General features: G+C 44.4%; 1 protein-coding gene across 1 annotated transcript in view; it reads right to left on the bottom strand.

Annotated features, from left to right (window-relative positions):
* Nucleotides 1-139: 139 nt before the first annotated feature.
* KMT2A (lysine methyltransferase 2A) overlaps nucleotides 140-27,901 on the bottom strand; it is a 50,938-nt gene continuing 23,176 nt past the window's right edge. The window contains exons 10-38 of the mRNA XM_049800137.1: nucleotides 27,778-27,851; nucleotides 26,981-27,109; nucleotides 26,016-26,129; nucleotides 24,672-24,818; nucleotides 24,301-24,393; nucleotides 23,382-23,502; nucleotides 22,466-22,579; nucleotides 21,940-22,124; nucleotides 21,193-21,366; nucleotides 20,264-20,374; nucleotides 19,942-20,015; nucleotides 19,216-19,409; nucleotides 18,717-18,823; nucleotides 18,435-18,572; nucleotides 17,051-17,209; nucleotides 16,654-16,771; nucleotides 16,491-16,569; nucleotides 16,077-16,237; nucleotides 15,119-15,304; nucleotides 10,171-14,482; nucleotides 8,732-8,812; nucleotides 8,137-8,201; nucleotides 7,598-7,768; nucleotides 6,878-6,952; nucleotides 6,391-6,565; nucleotides 5,883-5,990; nucleotides 5,367-5,450; nucleotides 4,854-4,983; nucleotides 140-4,459 (exon numbers count right to left, since the gene is read on the bottom strand). Of these exons, the coding sequence (XP_049656094.1) occupies nucleotides 4,184-4,459; nucleotides 4,854-4,983; nucleotides 5,367-5,450; nucleotides 5,883-5,990; nucleotides 6,391-6,565; nucleotides 6,878-6,952; nucleotides 7,598-7,768; nucleotides 8,137-8,201; nucleotides 8,732-8,812; nucleotides 10,171-14,482; nucleotides 15,119-15,304; nucleotides 16,077-16,237; nucleotides 16,491-16,569; nucleotides 16,654-16,771; nucleotides 17,051-17,209; nucleotides 18,435-18,572; nucleotides 18,717-18,823; nucleotides 19,216-19,409; nucleotides 19,942-20,015; nucleotides 20,264-20,374; nucleotides 21,193-21,366; nucleotides 21,940-22,124; nucleotides 22,466-22,579; nucleotides 23,382-23,502; nucleotides 24,301-24,393; nucleotides 24,672-24,818; nucleotides 26,016-26,129; nucleotides 26,981-27,109; nucleotides 27,778-27,851 (7,955 nt within the window). The 3' untranslated portion in view covers nucleotides 140-4,183. The remainder of the gene's footprint in view (nucleotides 4,460-4,853; nucleotides 4,984-5,366; nucleotides 5,451-5,882; nucleotides 5,991-6,390; nucleotides 6,566-6,877; nucleotides 6,953-7,597; nucleotides 7,769-8,136; nucleotides 8,202-8,731; nucleotides 8,813-10,170; nucleotides 14,483-15,118; nucleotides 15,305-16,076; nucleotides 16,238-16,490; nucleotides 16,570-16,653; nucleotides 16,772-17,050; nucleotides 17,210-18,434; nucleotides 18,573-18,716; nucleotides 18,824-19,215; nucleotides 19,410-19,941; nucleotides 20,016-20,263; nucleotides 20,375-21,192; nucleotides 21,367-21,939; nucleotides 22,125-22,465; nucleotides 22,580-23,381; nucleotides 23,503-24,300; nucleotides 24,394-24,671; nucleotides 24,819-26,015; nucleotides 26,130-26,980; nucleotides 27,110-27,777; nucleotides 27,852-27,901) is intronic.

The following is a 27,901-nucleotide window of genomic DNA, read 5'->3' as shown; positions in this document are numbered from 1 at the left end:
CTTTTGCAGAGCTTTCAGCATTTTTTTTAAACTATTAAAGTATTTCCTTCTTCCCTGTGACAGGGAGTTAACACTGATGTACTTTAGACACGTTTCCTCTTTTTTTTAAAAAAAAAAAAAGTAACAACCAGAAGCTTGGAAGAACACAAGAAAAAAAAAAAAAAACCAGAGGAGATTTGTTATACATGATAAGTTGTCAAGAAATGTATTCCTAGAACATAACCTTGCCTTTGCAGAGCTTTTTTTTTTTGCCTTTTTTTTTTTTTTTTTGAAACAATTATTCACCTACCTGTATTTACTAAAGAGACTGTTAAGTTCAATAAAAGAAACACCACAAGTATAGTTCTCGGTTGATAGACAAAGCTACTGTACCTCGTTAAAAAGATACCAGGAAAGCACAGAGCACATTTTTTTCCCTATATGCAGGTGGTACCCCAACATTCATAACCAAAACAAGAGGAAGAAAAAGAAGAAACCAAGTTGTACAAGTACTGACTGGTAACAAGAAGGGCTGGGAAAGGCCGAGCCGCCCGCTCCCGGCTCCCTAGTCCGGCAGCCCTCGCCCCGGGAGCTGCCGACTGGTGGGGAACACCCGGTGTGGCTTTCCCAGCCGTCGTTAGCAACTGTAACACAATCCTTATCTATAGTGTTAAGAGAATTAAAAGCCATGGACCGATACTGAACTAGGCTTCGTTACACGGTGCATTACTATATTAGTTCCTATATATATCGTATTTATAGTTATAAAAAAAACTTGCGAGTGTCGCGAGTGGACCAGTAGTATGGGTTTGAATGGCATGATTCTGCACAAAGACCGTCTCGCTGAAGAACCTGGTATTGCTTTGAAATGAAAGAAAACCAGAAAGAAAAGATACCCAGCCCTTTGCAATGACCCGCTTTTCCTTTAAAAAAAACACCACGAAAACCATGTTGGTTTGTACGAACAAAAATAAACGCCCTAAGGTTCCTTTTTTTTTTTTTTTTTTTTTTTTTTTTCAATATTTCCAGATACCGTGATCTGCGTCAGTCCTTATAAAATATACATTCATACACGGGGAAGCTGTGCCGTGCTCGCTGCCAGCCCAGGCAGGACAGGGTCGGGGGGCAGATGGCAGTGTGCCCGCGCACTCTCCCCACCGCCGCTGCTGCTGCTCATCCCGAAGGGTCCAGGCTCACTGTGAGGCGCAGCACAGCTTCCCAGGGGTACAGACAGTTTCACTGGCCACAGCGGCTACTGCTGAGGCAGCCGCGACGGGTATAGCAGCAAAGCAGACAGCCAGCCGGACCCGTGGGCTCGACCGGCCCTCACAGGAGGAGACATGCCGGGCGCTCGGTTCTCAGGGGGCTCCCGTGGCATGCCACTTGCCCCCAACCCTCCTCCCTGCTTTTCCCTACGGCGGGTGGCTTTGGGCAGCGCTTCCCAGCCACAGCCTCCTCCTGCACGCAGCCAGGCAGAGGGAACGGATCCGCTTGCTGGGGAAGACGCTCCTCCTCCCCGTCATCAGGACACAGTTGCAGCGCGGGCAAGAGGAAATGCGGCGGAGCTGAGCTACTCCAGCAAATTCATGTGCTTCGCCAAGGCGAGGGTTGGCCCCCAGCACTGCCATCAGAAACAGGAAAGGACAAGGACCGAGAGCAGCTGTGCTCGGGGACACGGGGCTGAGGTCCCCTGGGCACAGGCTCTTTGGCCTCCTCAAGGTATGTGCGTTCCCACCAAACTGTCAGTGCATCAAATCATCTCAGTAACAAATGCAGCGTCAATTTGACTTTTCTTTCAACAGTTATCACCAAATAATCACACAGTGCAATAACGAAAGGAAACCGGCAGTTCCCGACCCTCCCAGCGCCGTGTTTCGTTCTCAGGTCAGAGGAAGAGGGCTTGGGCCTGAAGGGTGCGGATTCAGGGCACCCCACTGCAAGCACTGGGGAGTCAGCAGGTGGCTCCCATCCCTTTCCCACTGACTGCGGAGGCCAATTCAGAGAAGCCCTCCAACCCGCTGGCTCCCGGAACAGCTGCTGATCTACCCACAGGGACAGCTTGGAAAAGTGAGGGCGCTTCCTGTGTTCCCTTCTCCATGCAAAGACTCTTCTGCCTCCAAGAGAGAGACTGCGGGATGAGGCATGTGGCCTGGACCAGCCCCCCAGCAGAAGAGGTATTAAGGGTCACGTCTCTCTCTTTTTATCTCATTTTTCCTTCTAAAATACACAGAGGATGCCGGTGTGGGGCCAGGCAGCATCGGGCCTCCTGCCTGGGTGCACGGACAGTCGTTCAGACAGAGTCAAACTCCTGCTAAGCTGGGCAGCTCTCCCTCCCGCCCCCATCTTGACGGGGAAATAAAGTTTAAGGTCCAGCCAAACCTCCTGAAAACAGTTACTGAAGTCAAAAAGGCAGAACAAGAGTAAAAGATAAAAATAAAGTGTACCCCCCCACTCTGGAGAAAGGATCAGACTATGTCCAGCCAGGTATTTCCTATAACCGTCCTATGAAAATAAAAAAAAAAATCATTAAAAAGAGATTCTCTTAAATTAGGATAATACCACTGTTTAAAAAGCCTCGTCATAAGTGCTTTCCCCTATGAAGTGCTTCTCATAGAAAAATATACAAAATATATTTACATTTATAAAACCTTAAATACTAAACTGTAAACAGAACAGAGTAAAATCCAATGTCATCATTTGTTAGGCTTGGGGCTTTTTACGTCTTTCTCTGTGTTTTGTTTTGGAGGCGCAGAGCGGACCCAGACGGGAGGAGGACTGATGCTGCTTTAACCAGGACAACAGCATCTTTTGATTGGCTTGAAACAAGCTTGGTTCCTCAGCTACAGCGATTTCCACCATGCCAATCACTCATTTATTCCCTGTGCGCTTCTGGATGCTGCATGGCACAGACGAGGCTAGTTAGCGTTTGGCCTTGCCTTTGCGGAGAACTTACGTGCTGTTTTGGTGCCTCTTCCCCTGCCTTTTGGGGAAGATGACGTGACTACACCCGTAAGACGCACCATGACAGGTGCCTGCCTATAGGATCGCTCCTTTGTCTCCCCACCCAGCCCTAGGACACTGCAGCGAGGCTGAGCAGAGTGAAACCTGTGGGAGCCTCCATGCAAGTCCTCCCTAGCTCCTGCTCTACAGAGGTACGTGGCCAACCCCAGAGCTGGCTCACACTCCCCATCTCTCCCTAGAGACGTCTGTCCCTTGGACAAGCTCCATGGTGGCAGAGAGGCTGCCGGCTGGAAGCACCTTCACCTTGCTGGGCAGAGGAGGAAGCCAGCTGCTGAAGACAGGACTGAGGAAAGGACCACTTCCCTCTGACAGAGCCAGAGACGGAGGGCACTGTTGAAAGGAAGCCTTCGCTCACAAAGATTGACAGCGCCATTAACTGTTGGCACAAGCCCCCTCTCCACCAATGAATGCCAGGAATTCCCCTGGGCTCAGGCAGGCATTTCGGAGCCAAGCGCTAGCCAAACCCTCTTCAGTCTAGTCACAGGCTGCTCTGCTCCACTCCCCCCAGTTTGCCCTTCCCAGATGAAACCAGCCGAGTCAGACCCGTGCAACGCACCAGCTCCACCAGCTGCCCCCATGCTGTGCAGGACGCCAGCTGGCTCAACAATAGTGTTTTGGGGACGCAGAGCACAAGGAACCACAGACACGCGCACAGTCCTCAGGGTAGCTGGTTGGCGGGGTGCAGTCTCTCTCCCTGGGGGGGGTAAGCTCACTCAAACACCATGCTACCGAACTTCTGACCCAGCCCTTGAACGAGGCGGAGGAGGAGAACTCCGCATTCACCACTCTGAGCCAAGGGATGGAGAGGGATAGAGGGACAGGACCCACGATCGCTCCCCTGCGCTTGGGCCTGAGCTGACCTCCCCTCCCCTCTCCCACTCATTAGGCCCACACTGAGAAACAAATACCGGGGCCGGGGGGAAATGAGAATAGCAAAAACATAATCACGTCGAGGATCTTCTCCGGTCACCCGTGTCTTTCACAAGGGTAAGTGTGCGCATGCGAGACATGAAGATGTGGACTCTTGACAGAGAAACACAGCCGCCAGTCAGGTCCCTGAGCCCAGCTGATCTTCGTTCCTGCCTCCGGCCTCCCCATCCCGTCTGAATGGCCAGGGAGGGATTCACATGAAGCTTTGGTTCGCCCCAGGCCCTTCAGGGCTCACTTGCAGCTGATGGAAGTCCTAGTTTAAAAACTTCCTGCACTTCTTGGCGCCGCAGTTGCAGGGCAGTTTGTTGCTGGCGTCTTCAATGGGGAACTTGTAGTCGTACGTGAGCTCTTCCCCCCTGTAGATTTTGCGCATGGCGAAGATGACGATGTGTTTCTGGCCATCGATGTTGATGACCCGGGAGTAGCAGTTGGGCTCACAGGAGTGATTGATGAAGCGGGCTGCGTTCCCGTGCATGGTGGCATCTACCACTTCAGAGTCATCAATGCGGAACATGTAGCAACCGATCCCCTAAGCAGGGAGGACAGAAAGAGGGTTACCTCAGGGAAGTGAAGACAGAGCCACCCTAGCAGACAACCTAGCTCGTGATGGCAACCAAAAGTCAGGCCTTTGAGAGCATCTGCAACCTCTCTTCACTTGTCTTCATAAGCTCACGCTTGAACCTTTTCATCCCCGTGCTCTTTGGCTCTGCAATGCTAAGACTGGACTGAGGCCCTTCCCAGCCCACAGCAGAAAACAAGAAGCGCCTCTGGAGCTCCAGCAAGAATGGAAATACCCTGAGAAGTCTGTAATCCCAGTTCATGATGTTCCAAATGCCGTTTTCATGTAAGCCTGTCCTACCTTCACAGCCACTTTCTAGCTCTCCCAAACTCTTTAAGAACTTCTACAAAAGCCCATAACTCACCTTACTGTCGTAGTATTTCTCTCGTTTGTCAGTGAGGATGGAGCGAATGACATTGCCTGAATATTCGATCACCATCTCACCTGCATCGATGTTCCTTTTGCAGAACAGACCCCGGCCATGGATGGGAGACCTAAAAAGTCAACATGATAAGCAAGTATTTCAAACGATACAAGCGAAGCTCAGAAACCTAAAATTGCAAACACTGCAGAAAACAGGTTATTTGTTACAAGGATTGCTGTGGAATCATTACTCTTCTATAACGTAACACTAACAAGAACAACACTAGGTCTCTCCCGCTCACTCCTGAGCACGTGCCTTCGCTATCACCAAGGTAAGCCAGCAAGGAGTAAGTAGTTTGTGCTGACTTTTCAAATATATAACTCAGGCAGGGGGGAGGAAAGAAAAACCCCAGACATGCTTCTTCCCCTCAACTTTGCAGCCTGACTTCACAGAAGGCTTCCACTTTTCACCTTTCCCTGTTCCAGAGGCAGCAGTACCAGAACAAAACCATACCTGTAGACACCAACTGCCTCCTTGGAGGTCTTCTTCAAGTGTCGGAAGCGCATGGGCATTGGCAGATCCATACTAGTCGCCCTCCTAGAACACAGAGATGCTGCTAAGTGATGACCTTTATTTGAGAGCCTGTGCCATGTATTATCTGGGATACTTTCCAAGAGATAATAATTTAGATACTGTGACACTGCAGCCCACTGAGAACACAATCAAAATTAATTCAGTGTTTGTATACACAGGTAAAAGATAATTTCCTCCCTTTTCTGCTCAAATGCTCATCAGATAGTTTTACATTAGCAAGAACAAGAAACATTCAAAGGAAGACTGGTCTGGTGGTCACCCTCAGCTGTCAGTTCTCTTGCTGTTGTAGGTGTCTCCTCTATATTTGTTAGTGCTTGGTAGCTTTCAAGATTTGAACAGCACCTCAAAGAATGCAGCACATAACTAAGCCTGATCAGCTTGTTGTAACAGCACAGCGTTATTTTCCCCTTTGAACCTTTAAATCCTGTTGCATACCGGGCTGATTTCAGCTGTACTTCTTCTTCTTCCTCATCATTTGGGTTGTATTCTGGTGGCTGTCGGTGTTTAGAAGCCAAGAAATTAAACATATCAAATGCAGATTTCCTGCAATTTAGAGAGGAAAGGAAGTTTGGTTTACTGACTGAAGAGGAACACACATGGTTGCCACAACAGTTTGACATGTTTACTGCTTTACACCTTCTCTGGTCTGTCCTCTCTTAAATCCTTCTATGCATCAGGGTAACACACGACAGTTTCTAGAACCGTGAATAAAAGCACCAGCCAGGAAAGCTTTGTTAAACAACGCAACGGTCAACAAAGTGGCACAGAAGAACGTGCAGACTCAGAAGATGTAATATAGTCGATTTACATGCAGAAGTTGCTAACATTGCTTTTTAACTAAGAGCTTTAGTGCTGTAGAGATTTGTTGCTTATGCCCTGCCATGGTGTCAGTTAGTCGAGCAAACGGGCTGTTAACCTTACCAATGACAAAGGTCACACTTGCCTCAGGTGGACTTCAGCCCTAGCAGAGCCATGTGGATTCAGAGGAGGTTCATTGGCCTCCTCTGGCTTATGAAATCTGAACTTGTAGTTGTGGCAGTGCTTTGCTCCATACAGCTGCTCAATCAGGAACACGACAGTATCGTGGATAATCCCCAGCATCCTCAAACCATTCACACCTGGAACAAGAAATAGAGCACACACAAAAAAAATATCCAACTGACAATGCAGACTTGGAGAAGGAGGACACAGCAGCATGTTAAATACAGCTTGTGTGCTACCCCGCAATTTTCACAGGAGCACTGTATTAGCTAGTTCATTCCCCATAAGAGTTTTCAATTATTTAATTGGGAAGAAATTACCCTCCATAAAGCAGTTAGGAGCTGAACTAAAACTCTTAAGACTCTGAACCCTAAGATGCTCACAAGAAGATCTGTTTGCTCTCACACCTTCAAAAGCACAGTAGAAATGAGTTTGGCACTGGGTATTACCTGCAAAAGACAGCTGTTTCAGGCGGGCATTAGAACGGGCTTCTTGAACTTTGTCAGTCAGTGATTTCCAGGCATCTGCAGTCACATAAACAGAAGACGAGATAGTGAAGGAGTATCCGAGTGCTGGGCGCTGAGGATTGCCAAAACAGGGGCCTTGCTATGCCTCTTATTTTGCCGCTTATCAGATTTCCAGTGAAACAATATACCATCGGTAGACTGCTATGTACGTGTGCAGTATGCTGTTTTCCAACAAAATGATTGTATTTAAATAAGCTAATTGCAGAATACAAAGTTTGCATCCTTTCATGGGCCATAAATTAAGATCCTCAGTTCCCATTGATTCCATCCTCTCCAAAATTAATTTTGGCATAAAGGGAAGTAAGCGTCTTCAGCAACTGGTCTGTAGGAAAAGTCTAGATACCCTACTGCCTGACTGACACACACTGACTATTTCTTGACAAAATATGGTTCAACTCCACTGGTCAATTGATAAGCCTAAATGGGACAATGATAAAAAAAAAAAAAAAACACCACCAAACTTTTTCAATACAATCCAGACATTGCTAGGAACTAGGATTGTTCCAGGGCCATAAATCAAGAAATAGGTTTTCGGTATTTTTTAATTCTATAAAAAAGCACATAAGAGATCCTCAGAAGTCATAATTTTACTTCTAGCAAGGAAAGCTAAACCCAGTACAACCAAAACCACACAGTTCTCACCTTCAATGCTTTCTGCGCAGATCTGAAAACCATCATCACTAGAGATCTCAAAAACCAAACCTTTCTTTGGTTTCTTCTCACCAAGACACTCTTTCCTCTTTTGTTCTTGCTGAAGCCAAAACATAAGTGGGGAGCTGAAAGTGCTCTCTTCTTCTTCGAGAGCTTTTGACCCTAGAAATGACAGAAGCCAGCATGAAGATGGAAATTGATCAGAATGGTGTTGTTCCACAACTGAAAATTACTTACTAACTTGCTTTTTGACCAGTAAATCAGTCCAAGAAAAAATCTAGACAGTGTTGTAGTAAGAGTGTGAAATCTCAAGTGCTGGAATTTCCACAGACTAGAAATAGAGACATAACTATTTGTCGAATGCCTATTAATAGCAAACAAACCTTTCCTCCCTTCAAAGCAAGAATAACATGACTTAGCTCTGAGACTTTTTTTGAGAGAACGAGACACACAAAAATCAAAACTTCAAGGTACTAATTTCCCAGTCCTGGAGAATCTCAAGACTCGGTGCTTTTGAAGAAGCGACATACCTGCATTTTCTTGCTCATCTGTTGAATTTTGTGTTGATTGAGATTCTGGGAGGACTGCCGTTTGCCTTCGGAGGGAAGGAAGTGAACGTGAAGAAAAATATTTAACTATCTACCTAATTGCCTCATCAGCCCTGAACACTCACCTACAAAATATGAGAACTATACAGAGGTAGAAGAACCTTTTTCTAGATGGCATGTTCTAACATCAGTTCAATTGGAAACAAACAAGTAAAAAGATTCTACTCAGTAGCATTTGTTTTTGAGGCATCTATTGGTCTGTGGGTAGCAGCCTAATTTAAGACAGTCTGTGACTTTTCTTTGTGTTAGCCCTACTCAGTAATAAGGTGTATGCTAACATATGATCAGCCAACACTGTATGAGTAGTTGTCTTCTCAGCAAGCAGTAAGCTTCCCAGAGCTATATGCAATTTAATTTAAAAAAAGGCTCTATATTGCAACTAAATGTGACCGCCCATTCCAAACTGAAAGCTCCCAAGATATTTTAACTAGCAAAGTAAGACTTCTCACATTCTCTGTATAAATTTCCTTAAGCTCAAGCAAGCACAATCTGATGGAATGGTGTGTTTAATGCTTACCCTGAAGATTGGCCACATTGTTTCTGTGATGGCTGATCTATGCTTGCTGCATCCTGTGTATCTGCCTTCATAGCGGGACTCCTGGAACAGAAAGGTTTAGGAACATTCAGAATACCTGCCAAGCCGTATGTGCCATAAACATGACTGGAAAGCGCTAAGAGATCCACTGGGAGCTGCCACAAGCAAATTCAGCAGTTCAGCAGAACTAGAGAAGTAGGAACAACTGCTCCTAAGATACAAGGAACCAGATCACACTTCCAGCATCACATCAGAATCAAGACTTGCACTTCAAGAGGAAGGAGGAGAATGAATCCGGGTGCAAGAGAAACATTCCTGAGCAACCATAAGCAATGAGCTCAGGAGTCAAGAGATGCATGGTGGAAGGTGGACACAGACACAGAAAACTTTTACAAACTAAAACAAATTGGCAAGTGTCAGCAACACAAATCCCTATTTTAAAAGATTAAGCTGTCTAGAGTTTTGCATTAACGTTTTAAGAATCAGACTTATTACAGGACATTAAGATGATCAGGTAATTACACAAGTGATGTGTAGTATTTCTCAGTTACTAAAAGCTGGATGTTACTGTCTTTTAGTACCAGCAGTCATTTTGGAGAGTTCTCTCAGGCAGCCAGGATTGAAAGTCAGTGGTGCAACTTCTTTGGTGAAATGCATAATTGTTGGCACTGTCATACTAAGACACAGCTATGGACTACATCAATAAAACTGTCTAGTTCTGCGTGTAAAACACAGACCCAGACCAGCAGCTCTTATTCTCTCTACAGATCCGTATTTCAAAGAGTCAATTCAAATGTCATTTTAATTTAAGGTCTGGAAAGTAATCCGCTACTGCGAGAGACAAGTTCATACTCTGCTGTCCTGACAAAGTAGAGTGCAAGATTCTCCCAGTTCCTCCTGCCTATAGGGACTGAAGAGGAGGAGAAGAGGGGCAGGAAGAATGAACCGCATGTTGGAGAGGCACTAAGCTCACAGAAAGGCATGAAGTTTAAATTCTGTAATCAGAATGACCAAGGCAACACCATAACACTGCGTCGTTTTGGTGCCTTAGCACACTGCTGACAGTACAATTAAAACTTCTAGAGCACTTACGCACATTAACAACATAAAGGAATAGAACCCATCACCCTTTTGAGTGTCATTTTCTCTACTGATACCTCTAAAACACTCTTGAATTTGCCAGAGCTGTCAATGATGAATAATGTCCTCATAATCCTGATACTCAAAGCCTTAAGTTTTTCATCCTTCCTTTTCCAGGGGTAAAAGTTCTGTCAACTCCTTTAGATACCTGCTTTCTACTGGCAGCTGAGGTTTTTACCTTAGAAATTTTCAGAAGGAAAATTTGCTGTAGAAATTAGTGCGAAATTCTCTTATAGTGTTACAAAATCTCAGGGATGAGCAAAACCAAACACTCCTCTTACCCTGTAGCCGAGACCTGGGGTACAGCAATGGCCCCTCTGTCGGGAATGTGTGCTTCAGAGGAACTGGTCCACACGTGAGAAGTTTTGTGCTTCTTTCCATTCCCTTTGTCTAATGATGGCTGAATGCGTTTGATTTTTGGCTTCACTTTTGTAGGACCCAGCACGGAGCTACTTGCAGACTGCTGACCAGATGATGGGGAGCCTCCAGGAGATGCTGAACTGGCATGCATCACTGATGAGGAAGCCTTGTTTTGTTCAAGTCCGGTACTATTGGGAATATCAACCAGCTGCGGAAAGCTCGATAGCTGTGTTGTTGCCGAAGCTGTGCCAAGGTCCAGCTGGGAGGAAGCAACCCCGGTTTTGCTGGCTAGGAGTTGTGTCATATGCTGAAGCTGGTAAGAGCCTTCTGGGTCAGTAGATGATGGAGCAACTGTCATGCCCATCGTCTGTGCTGAAGGCAGAACACATATGCTCGATGCAGCTGTCATTGCTGCCGTAGATGGGGTTTGGGACGCTCCCAGTTGCGAAAACATCCCAGAACTTGGTGGTAAAGTCATGTGCTGCTCCTGAAGACCAAGGCTTTGCTGACTTGCTTTGATCAGGAGGTTGCTTATCGAACCAAGGTCCCCTAATAACCCAGGGCTAGTTAATGTTACCGAACTTTGTCCCAAAACGTGACCAGGAACCGACCCACCAGTAGAAGGGGCTGCTGTGGCCTGCATGGATACGACGTTCAGCACCGAGGAACTCGATGCTAGGCCCGATACAGGCCCCGCTGGGAGGTGACTGGCATCTGGCCCGATGACACTGGGAGATGTGCCAACTGCAGTAGTGGTCCCACCTTGCGGGAGCAAAGATGTTTGCTCAAAATACATGACCCCAGACTTAGACCTTTTGATAATATTGGGGACGGTTCTATGGGATGTTGAATTTGCAATGGTTCCCAAATCCAATGGGTGGTTGGAAATTTGGGAAGGAGCAAAATTAATTAAGGTCATGTTAGAGACCATGTCAGGAGGAGCTATAGCAGAAGGGGTTCCAGAGGGAGCCAGCTTCTTATTCTTCCGCGACTGCAGGCGAGATATGGGCCGTTTCTTGCCCAGGGCAGCAGCTGGTGTAGTAGCGGTGGTACCAAGGTCTGTCCTCTGATTAGCTTCAGACACTAAGAGCTGAGGATCAGGGGGTGGCTGCACACCTATCAGAAGACCTGGCGAAGGACTGCTGATGTTTGGTGGGAAGCCAGTCTGAGTGGCTGTGGAGAAGGGATGTATATGCTGGTGATGGGACATGGGCAGCAACCCCTTGCTCGTGGGAGGGAATAACGACTGAGATGAGGGCAAGCTTGGGTTTAATCCAGTGGTCAGCGTGAGCCCGCTCCCCATGGGCCCCAGCACTGAAGTGTTGGTCTCCATCACACTCTGTGCAGAACTAACAGAAGGTGTTAACTGTATCTTTTGAGTAACACCATTGGGAAGAGTTTGGAGGACATACAGTGGCTGCATGTTTTGATTGACTACCAGAAGTTTTTCTGCGGCTGGCTTGAGATGGGGTGGCGTTGTCTGCACTGCAGCATTGGAGATCTGCGAGGGGCCAGGACTGTCCGTGGAGTTTGGCACGTACTTCTGGCTCTGGAGAGGAACGGTGGGCGATACCGGCACCTGGATACCTGGAGTCCCGCTGTTTCTCGTTAAATCCTGGTTGCTGCTGTGTCCTTGCTCGACGGGACCGCAGGGCGGGCTGGCTATGTGCTCAGCATCTATGTGACCCTGGATGAAGTGATCAGGAGTCATGTGTCCTTCAGGGCTTGGGTCTACTCCTGGACTCAGAAGAGCTGTGTCACCTTCCCCCGAGGCAGATTTTTCTGTGACCGTCACTCTCTTTTCCCCAGACTCCGTGGAAGGCAAGGCAAGCATCGACCTCTCTCCCGAGGAGGACAGTGAAGACTCTGAGATGACAGCAAGCCTGTTGTGATTTTGGCTGGGCACCGTAGGGCTGCGAGTGGTCAGAACAGAGAGATCAGAAGGAAGCTCTAGTGGCAATTCAAACTGCTCCTCTGCTGATATGGAGGAAGAGACACTGCTATCCACCGGCTCGGCGGTTGGCAGCTGCTGGGAGAACACCTCAAACAAACCCATATCCTTGCCACGGTTGCTGTCGAGACCTAGACCTTCTCCAAGCGTTAGAAGTTCAGATGATGAGGACTCCGGGCTTTCTCCCAGTGCCTGCATAGACGGTGTGTTCTTTAGTACAAAGTCCATGATGTCGGAAGGGAGGATGTTCCCACAGTCATCGCTGTTGTTATTGTCTGAGTCGGATTTCAGAAGTTCTGTGTTAAAAGTGTCCAGTAAGTTCTTGTCAGAAGGTGTGCTTGCATGAGTCCTGCGGCCTGTTTCCAACGAGCTCAGCTGAGCTTCCAGCGAATCCTGACCTTGTGCTTTAACCCTGCTCACAGGATGGCAGTTATCCATCTTCGGGTCAGTTTTGTGGACAGTGGAGCTCTTGGTGACTTGTACTTTCTCTCCGGCTTCTTCAGTTCTATCTAGCTTTAAGTTCTCTGTTCCGTTTTCTTTACCACTCCTTTTAGTTACTTGACTGACTTTTCTTGTTGTTGCCGTGACACTTGTATCACTTTCAGTTCCATCATCCACACCGTCTAGCTGTGAGATTTTTGGGAGATCGCACTGCTCCTCCTCCCTGAATAAGTTATGGGATGCAAGCCTCTCCTCCGTGTTCGAGGAAACCACCGTTCTAGTGAAATTATAGTAGTATAAGTCATCTTCATCTGATGTGCTCAAGTCATCCGCGCCATCCACTTGTCCTTCTGCAGACCGCTTGCCTCGCTTCTTTCCAGTTGAGTTACTGTAGAAGGGAATGTCTTCCTCTCCGTAAGACCTCACGCCATACAGAGGAGTCAATCCAAAGAACATATTGGATCTGGCCCGAGCACTTCTCCGTGGATACCTCCGCTTGTACGAGCCTTCTTCTTGAGCTTTAGTTCCATCCTGGAGCATCAAGTTGTTATCTTGCACGGGCAAATTTTCATATGCATTGTTTTGAGATTCCTGTGCTGGCACTTCATTTGGACTTCCTTGAACTACAGGGTTATCTTCTGGGCTTTCTGAAGTTGAGGAGGGCTCTGCTAAAGTGGACAGTTCTGCCGCTGCAGACTGAGGTTCAGCATCACTTTCCTGCTGTGCATTTTTAGACTGGTTTTCGCTTTCCATCTTGAGAGGAGTCAGGGTGACTTTAACGGTGCGTTTTCTAGGTGCCTGAGGTTCCTTCGAGGCCACTTCGATCTGCACTGCAGAACCTTTAGATGGCCCTTGTGAAGGTGGAGACTTCTCCCCAGCTTTTTCAGCAGGAATATTATTACATAACCTCTGGCTAATTTGCTCAGTTGCCAAACCCTGATTACCAAATTCTGGTTTCAGGTTTCCCTCATCACTGCCTGCTGCTTGACTTGAATCTGTAAGAGATTTCAGAGCATGCTTCTCTTTAAAACTATCTTTCATTAACTTTTTCCCCTTCTGACGCCTGTCTCTAGGGGCAGAAACTACCTGCTCACTTGCTGCAGGAGATCTGCTGTTTACTCCAGCAGACTTCAAGGTTTTCGCATCCATCTCATCAACCACCGTCGTTTTCTCTGGCTGTACAGGTTCCACGTGCTGATCTCTGTCTTTTCTTGGGCCCCTCTGATGCAAAGGTGGAAAGGGTATTGCTTCTTTGGAAGAAAATGATCCTGAACATTCTTGAAACGTTCCTATTTTAACATTCATTTCTGCACCCGATGAACTGGTTGGTTGAGCAGACATTTTGGAGTTTCCTCCCGAAGCAAAACTATGAGCTGAATGATCTGGGTCCTTTGAGGTTGGCGTTTTCATCTTCTCTCCCTTAGAAGGCGCACCTTTGGCTATCAAATCTGAACTGGTAGAGTGTTTTCCTTCTGTAGACTGAGACGCATCCAGCTGGTAAATTTTACTTCCACTTGTAGCTGCTGTTTTCTGGGAGCCTGAACCAGTAGAGCAACTTTGAACAGGAACACTTGGAGCACCTGCATTCACGGATCCCACAAAGCGGTCAGTACTTTTGATGCTCGGTTCATGTTCTGAAGACGACCCCATGCTGGAAACTGAAGACACACTGTGCCTGGAGTAAGTGTTCCCACCTCGTGTAGGGGAAGTCATCCGGAGTTTTGATTGCTGCTGTGACAAAGAGGAGGTGCTATGTCTCCTAGAACCAATGCTCTTAAGTCCAGAGGATAGCAAAGGATCTCCTACTGTCACTATTTCATGGGTCACTGGGGTAGGACTTCCTGAGAAAATAAGGTAAGAAAAACTGTCAAGTGATCTGAAACCTTCACAATCAATGCATACCCAATTCCTTCATACAAAACACAAGAAATTAAAAACCAGCAAAACCTTTCAGCCAAGTAGCATTAACATCATGATAATACTTGAGATAGGTATTGAAAATCTGATACCGTCAATCAGTATCTCGGGGTTCTGTATCTCAACTTTAGCTGTGAATTTTCAACATCAGTTTGAAACAAAACGTGACTCATTCATACAGAAATAGTAGCTGAATCACAATACCAGATTCCAATTCTCTCTGGAAAAATACTGACTGAGGTGATAAAGTCACTAACTTACACTACAGCTCTTCTGTATTACTGCTCTAGTATTGCCCAAACACTGCTTTCTTCATCCTAGGGGAATTTTTGTTTCAGTCCAGCAGTTTGTGACAGGCCATCTCTACTGTGTATTTTCAGAACTTTCCTCCCCTCAAACCTATCGCCATTTCACTGTTTTCCCTAGAAACAGAAAACTAAACACCACATGCTGAACAAGGCCAAAAAAAGACACGAACCAAACAAAAAATATTTCAAAAACAAACAAAAAAACCCCCTCCCCAAACCCCAAAAATCGAAGTCAGCAGCACTTGGCCATACCTGCAGAGGGTAACGGTCTAGAGCCGGGAGACCTCTGGGTGGATGGGTAACTTGGCGTCCTGATCCTGGGACCCTTTGAGACCACTGGATAATAACAGGAACTAGAGGTCTGAGAATGCAAGGGACGATCCGGTGATGGTGGGTTTACAATTTCAGGTGTATTTCGGCTGTCTTTAGGTAGAGTTTCTGTTGGTGTATAGAAGAGAAACAACAGTGTAAGCCATCAATGGATTCTAAAAGTGATGATCTGATAGGGCATATATTACTATCAGGTTTCACTTGGAGAATCACGGTATTTGTTAAATAAACACAAAGATTACTGCTTCCTTGCCATCAGATAATGTCTGTTTTCTTCCCCTAAGAACATTTTAAAATACTTGCAGCAATACAGTAACCCTCAGCTTACACATGAAATTCCATTACATTTTAATAAAGTTTAAGATTCTATGTTTACAATGAAAACTATTGTAAATGTTTTAAAAATATTCCACAGCCTCACCCTCTGGGAACTGAAAAGGATAGGGTTGAGATTTTTAAATTTTTTTTTAACTCAACTATGGATCCAGAGAAAGCAATCTGGAAATACAGAAGCAGCGTAGCACTACTATTCAACATGGTGTTTAACAACCCACATATTACAGACTGACACTGACACTTGAATTACAATTTGAAGTTTTAGGTCACTAGAAAAATCTCAGATCTGTAGACTAGAAAGCATTACTACAGTAGTTTTCCTTTGCCTCAAGTTTTCAAAGTTACGAGTACTCTCAGGAGCTTAGCTCTTTTTTTTTTTTTAAAGTCTTGAGACACTGTAACATAATTTGGAAGCCTGAAGTGGGTTCTAGTCCAAATCCATTGAAGAGACACAGGTCCTAGCCACTACCTGGCTTTCTGGGAAGGATACGCTACAGCAGAAACATGTAGAGAATATACTTTTAAAAAGTCTTTAAAAGATTACCTGTAAGGGGAACTGGGCTATGGGCAATTGTTCTGTTATCATCATGCTCTACAGTGCTGTTGATGTCAGGTTCTACGACTGGAGGTCGGCACTCCATGATCTTGCAGGTATACACACAGCGCTTCCTGGCATCTGTTGTGCTCCAGTACACCCTGGAGCACCTGGAAAATAATTCAAACATAAACCAATTTACTCAACAGTCGAGTAAACCTCAGCATTCCTATTTTAGATTTTCAGTTTCTCAAAATTGCAGGGGACAAAGGCTTCCTGGCACAACATGTTGCACACCTAGCTTAATCGCAAGACTCCTGAACAGTGCATGAAAGCTACAATCATTTTTGACATGTTACTTCAGTGCTGGTTTGGCATCTAATACACTAAAAGACATCTAATCATGAAACAGCTTATACTCACTGATAGCCAATGGGAAACAACTTATCTTCACAGTCTGAGAGGTCATTCAGAATTCCTAAACAGTCTATCGTCATTGAACCTGAGCAGAAAGTGGAACAGAACAGTTCTGTGAACCAGATTCCAGCACGAAAGGTGCATCAAGTGTCCAGAGACTAGGTCTTACCAATCATCATGTGGATATTCTCTGGTTCCAAGCCACTAAGAAATTTTCTTCTCAAACTGATCCCTTCAAAGTCCACAAAAACTCTCCTAAGAACTTCAAACCCATTCTCGGGAACCACCTGGAACAAGAATCCACAAAACTACTTGTTAATTTTAAAGGAACCACCATATGTGCGCTACGCAGTCTAACTCAATCCTCACTTGGTCTTTTGGTTTTCGAACTGCCACATGGTACTACTTGCCAAACATGCCAGTTGTATCACTGACTTCTTTTTAACAGCACTGCGGTCCAGCCCTTGCTAGCAAGGAACACGTTCAATCTTAATTTCTAAAAAGTGCTCATAGTTGCAGGTTAACCCCACCTTCAGACAAGGCAGGGTGCAAAAGAAGAGTCTCACCTCTCCTTTGATCAAGTCACGATGCCTCTGGCAGTAAACTTTCTTATCATCCAGAAAGACACAGTTCTTGGCTCGCGAGCACATAAAATGATAGTTACTTGTACAGGAAGTGAGGCAGCAGCCTACTGTGGCGCCCGACTTCTGGCAGAACTCGCATCTCTACAAAACAAAAAACCCCCCCAAACCCCAAAAAAGTTAAAAATTAATCCCTTCTAAAACTGGGCTACCATTAATGTTGTCAGTTGTTTTTTTTCAGCACAGGCAGAGTTTAGAGTAATGCCTGACCTCCCACTTCATTGCTCTAACATCTCACTACCATGACTCACGTGTACAAGTGAGACATGGAGGAGGAAGTGAGACGAAGAAGGAACCCTCACACACAACAACTGCATTTGCAGTTTGTTACTCCAGGCCTCAGACTTTCTTGCTTGTACTCCATATCCAAGTGTCATATTTGCAAGCTTCACCGATTAATATGTCACTATTTCTCCTGCACAGAGTATTCCCCACGTGGACAGCTTACTACTAGCTACGAGCAGTCCCATTCCACTGCTTCTGCTGTTTTAGTAAGTATTTAGGATGACATGATGCAATATTAAAACAAAACTTTGGCAAACTAATTTCTAGTCATGCTTCTAGTCTCATTTCATTCTTCTGGAAAGTAAGCAACAACCAATTCAAAATAGGAAGATTATTTTGTTTTCTAAGACTGCTTGGGAGTTCAGAAAAAAGACACCACCATCATCTTTTTGCAGTATTTAACAGAATAGCTATGTACAAGCTAGATGTCAAGATCCTTCATCTATACTCAAACATGAAAATCCTCCTCGATCAACACCTCAAAATGGACAATACTTGCTTTCCATTTTTGTTTTACACATACATAAAATTTAACCTAGGTCAAAATACCAGGTACAAACTTGCTCTCTCTCCTTTGAGTACCTCTGCTGTCATCTCTTCAGACTGCAACAGAAGATCTGGCAAGTCCTTGTACTAGAGAGATAAGTGTTGGGCTTTAACACAGTATTTGGCCATACTTTACATATTCCACATTATTTTTAAAAACAGGTTGTGACTACAGATATGGCATCAACTGCGTAAGGTATAGCACTAGCAACTGAAGACCTTCTGAGAAAAACACGACTCCAATTCTCCCATTACAAGCTCCTTTTTGTCACCACAATATTTCTCAACTGAGCAAGGATAAAACAGATTTTCAAGTATCTTCAGTCAGTTCTATCATATATAGTGTCAAAAAAAAAAAAATTGCAGGGAGGGGACAGAGCAGAAAAAACCCACACAAGGAATCTTTTAGATGGGTTCCTGCCTTGGTTCTGTGTAAATCAGTGTGAAATTTAACAAAGTATTCTTTACTTATACCCACCAGCTGCTTTCCCCTGATCACAGCCATGTGCACGTTTTTCAGAGAACCATCATCATCTTCAAATACTTCTGCTGACCATAAAGCACAGTTCACATGTGTCCATTCATTTTGGCCAATATAGAGAAGACGTCCAGCATCCTAAAGAACAGAAGGAAACATTCTTTTTCAAATGTTATATAAGACACAGCAATGCACAAAAAGCATCCAGCCTATCCATAGTACTGAGTCTACAGTACTGCTTAAATCAGCTCCTATCAAAATGGGCACGTGCCAGACACTCACATTAGCACTGTCATCACCATATTTCAGGCACAATGCGCACTGCCTGTTGTCTTCTACATCCGGAGGTGGGTTAAGTTCAGGACTATCCTCTCTGCTTCTGTCAGAGCCTTATAGTTAAAAGAGAGAACACACTTTATTCTTGAAAGTCAAGGAGGCAAAAATTCATCTGGAAAGACTGTCAGTAAGTGAACAGGGTAGAGAAGCCAAACAGCAGCCTAGTGTTTTCCATAGCCAGCTTGTAAAGCAAGGAAAAGCACACATCAGCCTCTACGCAGCCCTTGTTCTGGGGGAAAAGAGGTAGGTGCAAATGTATTTCTGGGCCGAGGCTCGGCTCAGAAACATCTCATATGTTACAGCTTCCAAACGATTTCAGGTCACAGAGGTCTCCAAAATTCTTCAGTCACATACAGAACCAATACCACCCTCTCCTTATTACTAGGAGGTTTGGAATGGAGCACTCTGGGTTTGGGACCAATAGTGCTGCAATCTGTTTTCTTACTAGAGATAGGTGGTGTAGGAGGATGTAGAGGAGTTGGTGAATCTGGCTCTCCAGGCCCTTTGGGTTTTGGAGCTGGAATGATTTTCTTCATCAGAGGGGGTTGTTCAGTGCGGTTGTTCTCTTCACGCTCCTGCCACTGAGCATAATTATGGTCAAGCGAAGGGGGCAGCACTGCATTCGGCAACATACCACTGCTGAAATGCAACAAGGAGTCAGCTGTGAGACCTGACTGCACCAGAGGACCTTCTACCCTGTCTACCAGCGCTACGGACATTCAACATACAGTAACAACTCATTTAATTACTTACAGTCCACACATGCTCTCAACAAAGGCTATGACCAGTCACTTACATTGCAAGGTTTGTGACGTGGCTGTCTGTTTCTTTTGAGGGTGACAGATACAGGAGGGCCACACCAAATAGGGGTGAGGAAGAGGAGGGGGAAGGAAGGACAGGACTGACAAACCAACACACAATATACCTAGTTCTAAATAATGTTTTTGGTTACTCTGCTTTAGAACAAGGAAGTGTGTACAAAACCTGGGAGCGGGATTACTGTTTAACTTCTAAAAACAAAACAAAACAAAGAAAAAAAAACAGAGAGAAAAAAGAAAAGAAAAAAGAAAAACAGAAAACCCAACCCCACAAACATGCTCTCTTGATACTTTTTGCTTGGACAGCTGGCAAACCACAGGGTGTCGCAGTCGGACACAGAACAATTACTTACTTGCTTGTTACTTTATTTGGCTCCCAAAATCTGGACTTTTTTACACTAAACCATGGAAAAACACGCTCCATTTGCTGAAGGAAAACAACACTCCATTAGAAATGTTATACAACATACCCCAAAATTCAAAGACATTCAGCCAAGATCTACTGTAAATGCACAACTAATAAGATTTCATTAACATCAACAACTCTGACAATGCATTACTTTATTCCTGGAAATATCCAAGCAATGGTAAGCGTGACGGACCCTTTGGATTCCAACAGCAACAAGCAGGGGTATGATACCAAGCAGGTTTCAAAATAACTGTAGTCCAGCTCACCCGAATAAAGAAGGACTTGACCATGCTATTGGCTTTCTTAACTTCCGGCTGCCCTCCATCGGAATTAATGGCTGCTTGAATTATCTTCACAATATCATCACTAAAATCCAACTACAAGAAAGCCACAAAATTTCACATTAACAGGATTGTCTCTTGTACAGCTACACCATCCACTAATTTTTTAAGGCATCAAATGAGCGTGCAGATGACTAGAAGACTGAACCAGAGCATTGACTTAAAAGCAGAAAAATAACTTGGCTGTAAAGAAACAAGCAGCCCTGTGCATTTGCAAACTGGCTGGTAGAACTGGCTGATAACTGTTCACTTCTTCCTTCTACCAGGAGTTGACTGCCGACCGATTTTAAATCGGCTAAGCTAGCTACCTCACAAGGATTTGGCCAAACTCTGGCAACAGCACATTTGCCTAGCACTTTGCAATATACAGTCTTCCTCAAGATTACAGGCTCCATAGGGAAAAAAGAGGAAAAGGCTTCTCCTTACAAAGAAAACCTACTTGGTCAGCATTCACATTTTGTATAAATGACCCCTAAAGACATCATCCCTCCACACGTGAATTGTTAGTTTTCAGATAACTGACTACTATCAGTGTCATCTGGCTAGGCCTTCAGTTAGAATTTGCACGTGAAGGATGACCTATCCTGTTTCCATCAACATAAATATCTGACTAAGACCAAAAGTGGTTTAACCAAGTGTCTCTGCTGGTTGGAGAGCGCCATACAACAGTGTAAATTACATGTCTTTGAGCCAACATTAACACGAGCGCCCGCCAGAATTATTTTTAGGAGAACGTTAACCTGTTTCCTTGTTCATAAAGAACAGGCTTAAGCACACTTACTTATAAACACCATGGGTCATAAAGCCATTCATAGGATCTATTATTAGAGCAGAACACTAAAACTTTGACATACCACGGAAGTGTAACCTCCTTGATCCATTTTTCTTTTCACTCCTTCCAGATCCAGAGGTTGCTGCTCCTCCTGCTTACTCACTTCTGTTAGGACAGGTGGATCGGGACCTTCAGGAGAGCTTCTGGATGGGATACTCTCTTCTGTCTCGGGATTTAAATCAGGCGGTTTTGCTGCCTGTTAACATCAGCAACCAGAGTGACATTGGCTATTGAAGTGTGGCTGCTACTCATGACACTCCCACGCACATTTATCAGCCCAGAGATTCTTGCTAACATGAAAGAAAGGAGACTCAAGTTCTGAATTCCTGTCCAAAACGTAGGGACAAAAATGAAAACCTCTTAACCAGCTTTCTGCTGTTGACCTGTAAGGCACACAGCTGAGCAGAGTGATCACCTATAAGGATCAAACTCATTTTTCAGAAGTCTCATTTCTGAATATATATTTCAAGACTAAGATCCTGTTCTTCTGTCAAAAAAGCACCTTCACCATCACAGAGCTAAATCCTCCCACTCCTTGAAGAACATTACCCTATTTTTTTTTTAGCCTCACAAGTCATATCATAAATACTCACTTCTTTATTTCCGTAGGAAAGAACAAAAGAAAGAAAACAAAAATCACAGTACATATTGCTCTAAGTATGATAAAGACATTTTTGCAGTATGATGCATAGCAACACTAGAATTCAACTGAATGCCAGGCAACACTTCAGGCCAGCATATATTAATAGGATGCGAGGCTCCAGCTTACCTGTCGATACCGCAGCAAGTGGCTAGTAGTTCTAGAATTCAACAGGGCTGTTAAAACCTGCTTTAAGGAAACCTGCAGCTCCTTTTCCAGTGCCAGGCGCCACTCTGCAGGATGCTGCTCTGTACAGTTAATGCAGGTGTATGCTACGCTCTCAGGCAAGTTAGAGAGTATCTCATACATTTCATCTGGAGACAAAAAAAATAAAGTAACAATCTGAACTGCTTTACTGAAGGATGAACATAGGGAAAAACACCTACTCTGCACTTACTGTTTAACGGAAACACTTTTCACATAACAAAAGCATCTTGTGCTACAGAGTGATACTGCAGTTGAGGCAAGTCCTGCGCTTTCAGGATGTCACTGACATTAGTACTGGTTTACCTGTAGCCACTCTATAGGTATTTTTCAGGTTGGTCACAACAGGTGAGGGTGTTAACGTTAACATGGTAGAAAGTTCCAGAAATGGATTGCTTTGGTCTACTCACTGCCCCACGTTAAGTACTGAGGAGACAAGGATTTGCCTTACCAGAAAGGTTTTCACATTTGGAGTGGACCCAGCGGTCGCATTTCCCACACTGCATCATCTTGCTCTCATAGTCATCATCATCGTAGCATTTGTCACAGAGAGGACAAAAATTTCCTGCAAACAAGATGTGATTTTTATCAGAAGTTCAGCTTCCACACACAGACGTCAAAGGCTAGGTGGTTACCTACTAGTGCACTAAGGAAGCAGCTCTCTGAAAACCCCCACCAATAAGCTGCCAATACAGTTACATCTAACTTTTACAACACTGCAAACAACAGCCACAAAAATAACCTGCTTGGAAGACCACTGACTACTTCGGAATTTCATTACTGGGTACCCATTTTTTTGGGGGTAGTGAGGCTAACAAAATACTATATGCAATTAGCTTTACAGAGTAAAACAAAAGGACAAAGATGACATACAGGCAAGAAATTAGGTGGAATAGTCAAGACTTTCTATACCGAGATTTTTCCCCAGAGTGCCACTCCTAGATTCAAAGGAGTCACAGTAACTATCACAAGAAGGAACAACCATTTGACAATAGGGACCTTGTTGCTTTTAAGTCAGGAGTCCTTTAGAATGTCTTTTTCTCAACTGCTACTTGAAACCCCAGGCCAACAGGGGTGTAACAATCGCTTTATGTGGTGTAGTGTTTAAATTCTGGAAGCCTCAAACTCTGACAATACCACAGTGGTGACTTTTGTTAGCCACTGTAAAATTTAAGAGCCTGGCTTTCCTACAGAAAGGTATTACATGCGCTTTCATGCTTGACCCTAACACCAGCTTTCACTCCTGTTTGTACCATGACAAGCTCACCTGCCCTGCAGGCCCTCTGTTCGCTCTACACTGACACTGCCTAATGCAAAACTGAACATCTGAAGAGGCTCCTGCTGTAAAGAATCACAACTTTACGCACCTTTAGCAAAGAGTTTGGCACAATCATGACACAGCGAGAAGTCATGAGACCATTGCGCATCCCACCCTTTGCCCGGTGTTGTTGATCCACAGCTCTTGCAGCGAACACATTTGGTACATATCTGGAAAAGGAACATGTTTGGCAAGAGTTACTTGCTTTTATATCCAGTAGTTTCTGTTCTTCAGTCCTAACAACACATTTCATAGTGTTTATTATTTAATGAGTCAGAATAAGGAGTTTCAAATACCAGAACTTTCACTAAAATACCACAACTTCCACTCCCTTCATGGTAGGATGCCGATGATGCAACAAGAAAAAAATGAAAATAAATCACAGCATAGTTATTCAGTCCTTCATATTTGCACTGAAGAAACTATCACCTTTCCCTTCACGTAAAACAACAGCATACATAGTTGTGGCATTTCTTCTGACCTAAAACATGAAGTCTTATTTTAACAGTTTTCCAACTCTGAGGATATCGTAGTAGAACACACTTAAAAGCTGTTAGTAACAAATACACTGTAGGCAAAGCTTTCACATTTGTTTAGAACAAAAACTTGAAAGACACAAAATAGCGCATTAATCCAAACTGTCTCTCAATACCAGTATCAACTGGTTAAGTTTGTTAACAAAGTAAATGCTTCCATTCTAAAGAGCTGCTTCTGTGTTCTGGGACTATAATCAGAAGAATTAAGACAACTAGAAAAGCTGTAATCCCTTTAAAAATCCTGCTTGTTCAGAGCCTTATCAACAACCCACCTCATTATCTATTTCCAAATGTACCTTCCAATGCAACAGGCACCCTGCGTTAAAAGGCTAAACTATTGCATCAGAGCAAGCAATCTGCAGAGCTCTGGCCTGTGGCGTTACAATCGGTCAACAAGCAAATTACCCAAAAAAAGAAATCAAAATCCCTCACCCAAACTTTCTTTTTCTTGGTGGGTTTTGTTGGGTAGTTTGGGCCCAGGCACTCAGGGTGATAGCTGTTTCGGCACTTGTTACACTCCAGCAACTGCTACGAGAATAAGAGGAAAAAGCATTGGAACAGAGACCCTTTGAAGGGATGCAAAGTCCTGGACATTTTTGTTTTATGTTGGATCCCCCATTTGGGGCAACAGGAAGAAGAATGGAATGAAGCGACTCGAGAGGCATTCTCCCCAGCGCACAGTGGCGCTCACGCAGAGACCCTGCACTTCTGCGCTTCCCGGTACATGCTCACTAGCTGAGCTCTGGGCGAGAGAAGCTCTGGGAGCAGCGCAGGGGAGTGCCTGCCGGGCGGTTTGGGGGTACCTTGGTGGCCTGGTGCTGTCTCCCACACACGTGGCAGAACTTGCAGCGACGGCAGCACCAGTTTTCCAGCTGGTCCTCCAGGGGCCGCTCGCTCTCCTCTAAGCAGAACTTGTGGAAAGGCTCACAACAGACCTGACAATACACAAACTGCAAGGGGGGAGAGGGAGGTTTTAGCAAGTCAGAAGCTGCTCTGATGTCCCAAACAAGCCCCCATCGCGCTCCAAACTACTTCGAATTCTGCTTTACAACTGACAGAACAAGGACTTCTACTGGCATATTTTAGGAGGGAAACTGTGTGCGTACTTCAGACAACCCAAACACATGCTCGTCCACCCAGACTAGGCATCTAGCAGCAAAGGAGACTCTGGTCCCTGCTACTTAAGTGTTCTGAGTACTGGCAAAGGCCTATAGGGTTCTTCAGGCTCTCCCTCCCTTGCTGTAACACAAGCCAACCACACCAGAAGAAACACTCAGTGCAAAAGGAAGGGACATGCAGAGCAGAGAGACACATCTCTCCCCCCTTTCAGCTTAGGTGACCCTGTGAAAGCTCTTCCAATTTCTATGTATCCCCTACAAGGCTGGCCATACTAGAAAAGAACCATCCTCAGGGCACAAACACCACAGGCTCACAGGGGATATCTGAACTGTTTGTCCCCTTGAGCAACCTGAGAAGGGTATGGCTCCATGCCCCACTGGACCTTCATGGTCCTTCAAGTGCACTGATGTCCACATACAGAACTTAACAACCCCCCCTTTCCCCAAGTATTGTTCACTCATCGTAACCAAGCCTTTTCTAGAGTGCTAGCACCACCTTCCCAGGACAGCTGGTCTGAAGATGTTGAGAAGGCACCTATCTATACCTGGAAACGCATTAAACACATCTTAATCCAGCTCTTTATGCAGCACCAGAATCTCTCCAGTCACGTTTCAGTAATGGTTTGCAGCTCTCAGCAGATACAGACATACCTGGGAAAGTCAACGCTGCCTAACACCCTTTAACATTATCAGGCAGTCTTTTTTACTTCAAGTTAAAAGAAAGCAAAGCCCCTGCTTTACATCAGATGTAGAATTCCAAATTAAGAGGAGATATTGGTGCTCTCAGATACGCTATTCTTTATGCCTAATACAGTTCACCTCCAAAGTAAGCACCACAGAAGTTTCCAAACCAATTTTAAATACCTTGCATTTTAGTATCTTGGGACCAAGTTTAGCAAGGACAGATTTACAGGTATTATTTTAGTTTCTTCTGGATTAAGGTCACGATATTTTTTATTTTTATTTATTTATTTTTGTAACAACATGGTGCTGTAACTAAGTCATCAACAGCAGAACACAATGCTTTACCTCCACATGTCCACTGCTGGCACAGAGAAAACAGACCACCCTGGGAGTAATAGGTACCGAGGTGACGATGCCTAACCCACCCATCTCCCAAACATTCTCCACTTCACAGTCCTCCTGAAAGTACAAAAGGATACATCACCATGCAGAATAAGGCAATACAACATCAGTATACAGTGCTCACATTGATTGCTGCTTTATACACTCTGTGCCTGTGATTAAGTGGTCTCAAACTGAAATAATTTCAACTTCTATCTTGGTCTACTTTATAGTGTATATTGGAATAGTCACATCTCAGCGCTGTTCTTGCTCAATAATACACTAGCCTTCCTTCTACAGAAAGCAAGCCTAAGGAACCAGACAAAGTTTGTCACAATTGCACAATTATTACTAAAAGTGAAATTTCAGAAGAATTATACTTTATTAAAGCTCCATATTTGTATAAAACACTTATGAGATCTCACTATAATCTCCAGTATCAACACTTATAGATGGACTGAAAAATTATTAGGAAAATATTATCTTTTATTATTTCAACACTGTTGTTCAAAAAAGTACATGATTTATCACTTTAAAACCCCAGATATACCCCAAATGTTGTGAATTACAAGTTACTAACATTTTCCCCAAATCTTGTTGGCTCAAGTTGTGGTAAGGTTTTATAGTTCCATCTTAATGGAATAATTCTTCATAAACCTCAAATTCTTGCTCATCCTCACACATTGACAGTTAAGGTTTTAAAGCTTTAAGTGTCTCTTCGTCCAGTACTCTAATTATAAGACAAAAAAGGCATAACAAGCTTCTAAAAATCAACCGAGTGACTTGTCATGAAGGCTCCTATTTGCAGTTCTCTCTGAATGGTACCAGACACACAAACTTAGAAGTCACTGCCAGCACTCTTGAGGGACTCTAGTTCCAGTGTTTAGAGCCAGGTAACATTCAAATACTTAAAACATTTTGTCCTCTACCTTGAAATCCACTCGGATTCTGTGGACTCCATCTGTAGGTGGCTTTTGCTTGGAACTGCTTCCGTTAGTCAGAGTGCTGAGCAAATTCAGCGTGCTGCTTTCTGGCTTGCTTATAGGAGGGGGCTTTTCCTAGTCAAGTAAAGGAGCCTGCATTAATCCCAACCCCAAATGTTAAAAGTTAACCAGTAACTATATTAAATGCCATAGATAATTCACAGACAAAACCCCCAAACCATCACAGAATTAATGAGTGTGTGAACGTTGCAAGAAAGTAACCATTCTGCCAACCACTTAAGAGCATTCCACACGCAATTACATTTCTAATTAATTTTGCTGCATTTTCCTCTAACATCATGTTGTTCTCTCTCATCAGAGTGCTGGTTTTTATTTTGCTGCATTGGGGCAACTCTGGGTGTAATTAGTCCCTGTGTACTTCTCCCTCAGATTTAAATAAGACAATATTTTTTTGGGGGTGGGGTGGGGGGGGTGGTTTGGGTTTTGGTTTTGGTGGTTTTTTTTTCTATAATGGAGTTGTTTCCGAGATGAAGGTAGTTCCATTTTTTATGGAAAAGCTAGCCTCCACCCCACATTGTACAAGCCTTGGAGACAAAGTTAACATCTGCCAGGTACTTTGGTATCCAAATACTGCCACAAGGAAAAACTTAACATCTTTAAGTACAAAAAACCAAAAAAACCCAAACAAATCTGCAAAAGGGTTAAGTAATACAGTTCTACTTTCTAGACAGAAGTTCCAGGTTCTTGAAATTTACTGACTGTGTACAAAAAACAGTATTCACCTTTTCTTTTGGTTTCTGTTTCACAGGAAAAGTTGGACGGGGAGCAATTTTTTTCTGTTTGCTTTGTTCTGTGCCTAGGAAGGGGGAAAAATTATGAGTATTTCAAGTAACTAACAGCCACCTG

The sequence above is a fragment of the Accipiter gentilis genome, chromosome 5 (assembly GCF_929443795.1).
Source record: "Accipiter gentilis chromosome 5, bAccGen1.1, whole genome shotgun sequence".
Taxonomy (NCBI): Eukaryota; Metazoa; Chordata; class Aves; order Accipitriformes; family Accipitridae; genus Astur; species Astur gentilis.
The sequence above is the reverse complement of the archived record's forward strand: the minus strand, read 5'-3'. Positions and strand labels throughout refer to the sequence as shown.